General features: G+C 39.3%; 2 protein-coding genes across 2 annotated transcripts in view; one reads left to right on the forward strand and one right to left on the reverse strand.

Annotated features, from left to right (window-relative positions):
* veph1 (ventricular zone expressed PH domain-containing 1) overlaps positions 1-7976 on the reverse strand; it is a 76474-nt gene that overhangs the window by 43951 nt on the left and 24547 nt on the right. The gene's annotated exons all lie outside the window — the stretch shown is intronic.
* Positions 2516-7976, forward strand: part of ptx3a (pentraxin 3, long a) — an 8556-nt gene continuing 3095 nt past the window's right edge. Inside the window, exons 1-3 of the mRNA XM_008425328.2 lie at positions 2516-2835; positions 6769-6928; positions 7086-7471. Coding sequence (XP_008423550.1) covers positions 2700-2835; positions 6769-6928; positions 7086-7471 — 682 coding nt within the window. The 5' untranslated portion in view covers positions 2516-2699. The remainder of the gene's footprint in view (positions 2836-6768; positions 6929-7085; positions 7472-7976) is intronic.

Here is a 7976-nt window from a genome sequence, read left to right on the forward strand (position 1 = left end):
GTGATTGTATTTTTGGTGTTAGTGTGCTTTTAATTTTTATTTCACTTGTTTTAATTTTGTGGCTGTACAGCACTTTGGTCAGTGGAACTGTTTTAAAGTGCTATATAAATAAACTTGACTTGACTTGACTTGACTTGACTTGACCAAAGAGTATGGATGATCTCTAGGAACAAATGGTCAGAGATCTCTCTCTGGAAATGTGTGCAGCAGTATATTAGTGCATTAAATTTCAGAGCTTCTTTAAAGATTCATCTTCATTAAAACTATAGCAAACCCAAAACAGAAATGCTAATCTTAAATCTTTTTCTTAGATTGATGTTTCTCGCAACTATACCGAAAAACAAAAAAAAAACATGACACTTCTCTGGTTAAGAGATCAAGGAACACATGCTTTTCAGTAGGCCTGTGTGGGAGAAACAGAAAAACACCACAAGAAAGACAAAGGCAGAGAGAAAGATGGAGTGGGGGTAGCAGGATGAGTGTTGGCATTTCCCATGAGAAAGTTATTGAGTCAGTTTGACCAAACACAAACAGGCAAACACAGTCTACATTGATTTCCCAGTCACATTGTGTCGCATCAGACACAATCACGGGCCCACAGAAACGAGAGTGAGAAGCTGACAGATAGATGTGTCAATATAAACAAACACAAAAGTTTTTAGGCAAACATCTCATCCATAAAGTCCAACAAAAGCCTGCACACCATCTCTGCATGGGGCAAAAGTCTAAATCTCAGCTTTCTTTCTCCCCTCCTGTTATTTTTTAGCTCCCTTCTTTTTTTTCTGCCTGAGAGTCACAGGAGCAGCAGTTATATCTGATTACACCACACAGCCTACCTCCAACAGAGCATGAGTCATTGCCTCACTCGCAGGCCGAGGCGCTGCTTCTGCCTCAGAGAGCCAGATGTTTGCACAAGGATGGAGATTCAGAGAGGGGAAAAAAACTCTTTCCTCAATGGATAGTCCCAGTGTGTTTGATCTTTCAATCTGTTTAATAATTCTGGTAAAAAGGTCTAATAGTTTTCAGGCGAAACATGCAGAAGATTATGTTAAATAGAAATGCTGATTAAGCTTTTTTTAAATTATTTTATTTACCCCAGGTTTGAGCTGGTTCCTGAGAAAAAAATTATCACTTCAAACTATGTTAGTTCTGAAAAAAAAGTTGAGGATATTTTGTTACTATGTGTTACAGGATTTTTGAAAACCTTCATTTCATCTGAGGTAAATCTGGGTGTATTTATACTAACTGAGTAAATTCTGGGAAAAGATTTCTGAAAAAGCTTTTTTTTTTCCACCAAGAAAACCTAGAAATTGTGCAATATGTGAAATGTGTGTGTGGTTGCTCCATTGTAAATAAAAAATAAAGGACAGAGTAAGAACTCTTACTATTCACAAAGATCTTCTGTAAAATGAAAGTTAGAGATATGCAAAAGTAAGTAAGTGGAGGTAGCAAACTTCTCCTCAACCATCAAAAACAGTCTATCCATCTTAAACAGTTGAGGCCTGAGGATTATAAAACACCTGGAACACTAGTTATAAGGAAACAAAATGAGACCGACGACGACACAACATACTGAGATAGCTCATAGTTTTTCTAAAGCATTTCTAAAGCAAGAAAATGCATCGGTTTGCAGGGATTTCTAATTTTTCCTATCCTCTGTCAGTATAAAGAACCAATATCTGCCTAACATGTTATTAAATTAAATAAATCTCAATTCTTTCCAAAAGTCCCTTAGCCACTCTGCTCATCTGCAACATTGGCTATTTTTTCAAAATTTGTATTTTAATTTTCATTCCAATTATTTTTCAAAGTTGGTTGTGACTTTTTAGGTAAAAATTACATGTGAACCAGCTTCATGATTAGTGCCTCTAAAAAAAATAAATTAAATAAAATAAAAAATATTTTATGCTTTTAATGATTTTGCTTGGAGAAAACTAGGTGCTGGTGACCATAACAAGGTAACAATGCTGGTCATATCTTGAACATTCAAAATTAACCAGAAGGCTTTATTTTTATTAAGGTCTTTCCAAAAATGGTCATTAGCTGATCTAACAACAAGCAGACCTGATTCACCACAAATCCTTTTAAAATGGTAGACAAGGTACCAGTTTGTTAGGTTTTACTTTTATCAGATGGATAGAAGTTGTATGAACTTAAACTGGAACTTGGCACTTTGCTATAACTACTATTTTTGGGTGACCATTGTGTCTTATGTATAATTTTTTGCCTTTCATGCATGAGTATAAATATCTTGCTGTACAATCCTGAATTGTAAAAGAAAAATCTGTGAAATGACGATACGTCCTCGTCAGAATTACGGGAATATTTTACGAGTGAAAAACAGATGAGCATGAGTGAGCTCTTTCCTATGCCAGGAATACTGGGCTTCCTGTCAATAATTGCTCAGCATTTAGTGGAGGACAGAAGAAGAAAAATCAGTCAGAAATAAAGAGAAAGAGGTGGGGAGTTTTTAGAGAAGGAGGAGGGACTAACATAATAAGAGAGAGTTGGGGCTTGAAAAAGAGTGTGGTGGACCTGCAGGTCTGTAGAAAAGTGAGAGCAGCAGCAGCAGAGGACCCTTAAACAAATACACACACATAAACACACACAGGCAGACAGAGAAGCAGGAAAAGGACCTGGAGCTGAGCAGACATACTTGTTCACTTTGCTCACACACTCTCTCAGTCGGCAGCAGCAGCATGGTTTGGTGGAGAATCCCTGAGGCAGCGTTTCTTCTCTCTGTGTGCGCGTGTGTTACTCTCGCCTACGAGGATGACATCGAGATCCAGTACTCAGACTACTACAATGAAATCCCTGATGGAGAGACACCAGCACGTAAGTCTTTGACACTAAATGTGTATTTGATTTTCTGAAAGGCACATTTCCTGTTGTGATGCAATTGAAGATTACAGCTGTATTTTATTTTCTGGCTATGGTGGAAGAGTATGGAGTCATGCTTGTTTCTGAGGTGACATAAGGTCTTTGAATTATGCAATGATGTCAGAATATACAAAACGGGAGTGGAGAAGGGGAAAAAGCTCACTAATTATAATTAGATAAATGTCAAAACCTTTATAGTCTCAGTTTGCACTAACAACTAGGAGCTTTAAAAGACCATGACCACTGGAATAGAGATTCAGTCTTGCTTTTGTGTGATGCTCTGCAATCTATCCAGTAAGCTTCCTAAAACAATAACACTGACTTTGTTTTCTTTATTTTTGGTTGGCTTGTTTACTGTTGGAAATAGAAAACTAAAAAAAACGGCACCACAGTTAATAAAGTATCAAGGCTGCTGGCAGAGATGAAAAAGAAGAAAAAAAACTGTGTGAAATGACGTCAGTTCTTTTATTGCAGAATTACTAAGGGAATTATTTTTCAACATAATTAAAGTTGCATGAGCACGGCAGCCTGGACGAGAGAGAAAAGGCAAGGACTACATGTGTCAGTTTATTATGCTTCAGCTGAGGGCCTTCACAGCTTGCATTCATCATTTGTTTGTTTTTTTTCTAAACCTAGTAGGAGGTATAATTGCAGCGCCATCATCAGTTAAGAGGCTAAAATCTGGGCAAGCCGCTTGTGATGTGATAAAACGTGATGACGGGCAAAAACAGAAGGGGCTCCAGGCAAATGACTGGGTGGTAAAATACACACACAAATTAGTTCGGGGAGTGAGGGGGAGGAGAGGTGCGACGAAACACAGAATTCATAATGAGGTTGCTGGAGAAGGGACAGAAAAGGTCAAGAACGTGAGTTGAGAACAGTTTGTTCGCAGGTGTGTCAGGACGAGGGGAAGTCAAAGGTCAGAGGGAGATACGGGTCACTAGTTCTGACCCGCCAAAAGCTCCCAATCTCTGAGAGGAATCTGAATTAATAGGCAACATGAGAGAGGTCACAGTACAGTTCACTTTCGCATGAGTGGCAGGCTGAAAAATGACGTTCAGCAGACAGGAAATGGGGGGGGGTTGAGCTTAAAGGTGACTTTTTCTCAAGGTTCTCATCAGTGGAAGCAAGTGACTCACTATGCACTTACTAGAGGTTTACAAAATGTGTAGTTTACTATTTTGCAAAGAATGCACTCAGGATTTTAGTAAAAAATTAAATTAATTATGCAGAACATTTTACATTTTAAATTTCTTTTATGTTTAAAAACATTTTCTCTCTCTCATTAAAAAAAGTTAACTACTGTCTGCATTATTAAACCAAAGAAAACACACTGCATGAAGCCAAATCCTGCTTCCTCTGAATAATCCTGGAAGCCAAAACAAGCAGGGCAGATCTGCAGTAATGCCTCCCCATCCCCCCGCCTCAATCTCCCCAGAAAAGGTCTGCAGGTATAAACAGAGCCTGAAAGCGTCAAACGCTAACCAGAACAACATGTGTGACACACATATATATTCTCACTCCTTGTTGCTTTAACCCACCCGCTTACCCCACGTTTCCCACTGCTCGTATTATCTCTCTCCTTCTCTAAGCACATCCTCCCCACTTTATTTTCCTTCCGTCTCGCTTCTCATTTCACAGCACAGAGCTGGATAATCTCACAGGAAACACAGCGGGGGAAATTGTTCTGTTTCCTTCTCGTTTTCTCATTGATCTCCCAACAACCTGACATTCTCATTTGCTGTCATCAGCTTGTCACTCTACCTGCTGACCTACGTCTGCTTTTACTTTTTAGCACATTTAAGTTTTTTTTTTAAGCTTTTAAATATTTAACTGATCTATGATGAACAGTGTTTTGAACATATACGAACAAGATATGCATCTGTCTGTGTACAAGTGAGATTTTAAGTCTGTTGTTGTAACTGCTATTCACCATACAAGTTGAAGACAGAGAATGAGAATTGGTAAAGAGAGATTGTACAGTACTATGAGTGATCCTGTTGCAATGAGAGAAAACATCCTTGAACTTTCACAGTATTTTATGTCAGTCATATTGAATCTGAAGCTGGGATAAGTCTAGGCTGTTGGATCTTTCATGCTGAACTTCATACTTCCAGACATGTTCTATCGACACAGCATCTGAACTATGGGTTGGTTAAGGACCTCTAACTTTTCAAGTCGACTTCAGTGGGTGGTCTCCCCATTTTGCATACAAAATTGGCTTAAGAGACTTCTGACTTCCCATGCTGACATTCTGAATTCAGAGGGTGTTGTAGCCCTGCTGAATCTGAATCTGTGGGTTTGACATCTCCGACTCTCCAAGTTGGACTTCAGGTAGTTTTCTGCCCATACTGAATCTAAACCTAAGGTTGGTCAGAGATTTCAAACTGTTCATTAGAAATTTTGACTTAAGATGGTCTTTAAATCCAAGTTTTTACCTAAATGTGTTGCTCCAGGGTTTCCCCCACAAAACTCACTAAGCCACTAGGGAAATCCACCATGTTTTTGTGTTAAAAAATGTCGAAAAGGAAATATGACTAGGTCATTATGTGCTGTTAAGACGCCATGTTTTTTTTTTTTTTTAACCCTTCTAGGGTGTAAATGAACCTTTAGCGTAGGTGTGTGTGGTTGTTGAAATGTTTGTTACCTTGTGGATGTGTCTTTTGTGGCAGCCATTTTGAGACCCTGCTAAAGAGGAGGTCTGTCTCAAACCCAGCCCTTTTATAGAAAGTGCAGAGATAATTGCTGGTGTTTGATTGGCTGAAATAAAACTCCAGTAATCAACGTAATAAAAAGAATAAAATGTTTTATAAACTGTGCATTTGCATTCATAAAATATCTTCCTGATATGTTATTATTAATAAATAATTCACATTATGTATGTGAATGTTAACTTTGTTTCCTTTTTTTAACTATTCTGGTAGGCTAATGTGATTGGCCGATATAAAATAAGGAGGCGGGGTTTAACCAGCATGAAGTAAACTGCCGATGGGAGGGCTGCCATTTTCTGCTATGTTGCCCCAGACTTAATAAACCAGCTTTGTTTGCTGTACAGCCAAGGTTGACCGACTTCTCTTTCAACACCACAACCCTCAGGATAATTGTGATATTAAAAGACATAACAGATACTGAGTGTCCAAAAAGGCAAACACACAAAAAAGTTTTGCTCTTCAGTTAAATCCTAATTAAGTAATCAGCCATTGGCTCATAAAACAAGCTCTAATGTCGGTCACATTTAAAACCAAACTAAATTTAAAAAATACTACCTCAAATGGTAAATGAGAAAGTATTTGTATGCCTTACTAAATATTTTATGGTACAAAATTCTATTCATTGTATAAAGTTTTCTTGTGTTTTCCTAAATCCTGTCACTTTGTTTAGTAAAGATCGTCACTGTGCAGTATTTTGCTTTCCTGATTGTGAGTGGTTTTTACTTATTCAAGCAAATGCAGTATTTGCAATGAATACTTTAAATGGATGAGAGACCACCAGCCGTCTGTGACTGGCTGGTGGTGTGTTTCGTTTACATAAACCTGATCAAGCTGCAGTCACAGACACAGAGCCAAGTTTGTGCCAGAACACATTTTGAGTAAGCTTGTGAGGTGTAAACATACACGTTACACATTAATCTTTGTTCATCAAGACGTGCGCTCACATCATTCTCACTGCGAACCTCACAAAGTGAGACTACAATCCTTTATAGACAGCCTTCATATGGGAATCATAAAAATGACATTAGATGTGAGATCACCTTCCAGATAGACCATCAACTATTCTGACAATCAATATAATGAAGTCATAAAATACTCCATAAACTTTGGATCTCTACTTATCTCTGTGAGTAAAATGTTCTGTCCTGGTAAAACTTTTCACCATGTCTCTCTGCAGCCACACCGAGTTCCACCCCATGCAACTCTCCAGACCTGACAAAATGGGACAAGATCTTCTCCATGATGGAGAACAGCCAGATGAGGGAGAACATGCTGCTTCAGTATGTTGATGACATCATCAAGGTCGAAATGGGAACACTGCGCGGTGAATTGCGAAGGTGGGTCTGTCGGTAGGGGTCCTGTTGCTCTATCAAGCAATGAGGTTAATTCAGCTGAAATTATGGCATAAAGAGTGATTTTAAACAAGACAAAAGTGAAGGATTAAAGCTCTTCTGCTAAAGAAGATGTAAATCTTTTCCACCCATCCTTTGGCAGGTTTATAGCCGAGTCTGAAGGGTCATGTGGGGCTGCTGTGAAGACAGCAGGAAGATGGATGGTCTTGCAGCTGGAGAGCCATCTACGAGAAACTCGGGAGCTCCTCAAGCGCAGTGATCTGACCCCTGCTGTTGGAAATTTCAACCACCTGGAGGCCCAGATACAGCAGCTTCTCTCTGCAGAACATACTCAAACATCCAGGCTGGCCAAGCTGGAGAGCAGCTGCATCAGCAGCAGAAGTGCAGGAGCTGGCAAAAATGGCCTCCCTCTCCAAGAAGTGACACCAGAAGAGGTTGCTTTGGATGAGGTGCTAGCTGCAATGCAAGAGGTGAAGGCTGAGCTGGATGAAGAGCTGAAATCATCAAGGCAAAGGCACCTACCTGCAGGTAAACCTTATATCTTATTACCAGCCTTTTGTCTACTCTGGTATGCTGTTTCCTTTAGTTTGTGTTTGTTTGATATTCAGCCACCTTAAGGATGTTTATATTTCTTCCTGCAGTGGCACATTTAGGTAACACAACTTCAGCTAGGACAAACTTATGCGGTCTTTAAGAAGTTGTCTGAGATGACATCTGCTAACCCAAAATAGTTTAGACATTTCTTTTCTGGCAAGTCAACCTTGTCAGCCAGAAGGACTCTCTTCTTTTTCCCAAGATTTAATTTAAAAAGTGAAGTCAAGGCTGATTTTGTCATCATCCTACGAGCCAGAGCTGCTTTCCTCATGACATTCCCCTTTTTAGAGTCTAGAAATGTTGGTCAGCTCAACACACACAGAGCAAAAGGAAGTGTGCTCATCACCCATGCACCGCAAAAACCACACCAATGCACCCTGGGAAAGTAGAACCAGATGTAAACCAACAAGAACTCACACACACACACACACACACACAC

The sequence above is a fragment of the Poecilia reticulata genome, linkage group LG13, assembly GCF_000633615.1.
Source record: "Poecilia reticulata strain Guanapo linkage group LG13, Guppy_female_1.0+MT, whole genome shotgun sequence".
NCBI lineage: Eukaryota > Metazoa > Chordata > Actinopteri > Cyprinodontiformes > Poeciliidae > Poecilia > Poecilia reticulata.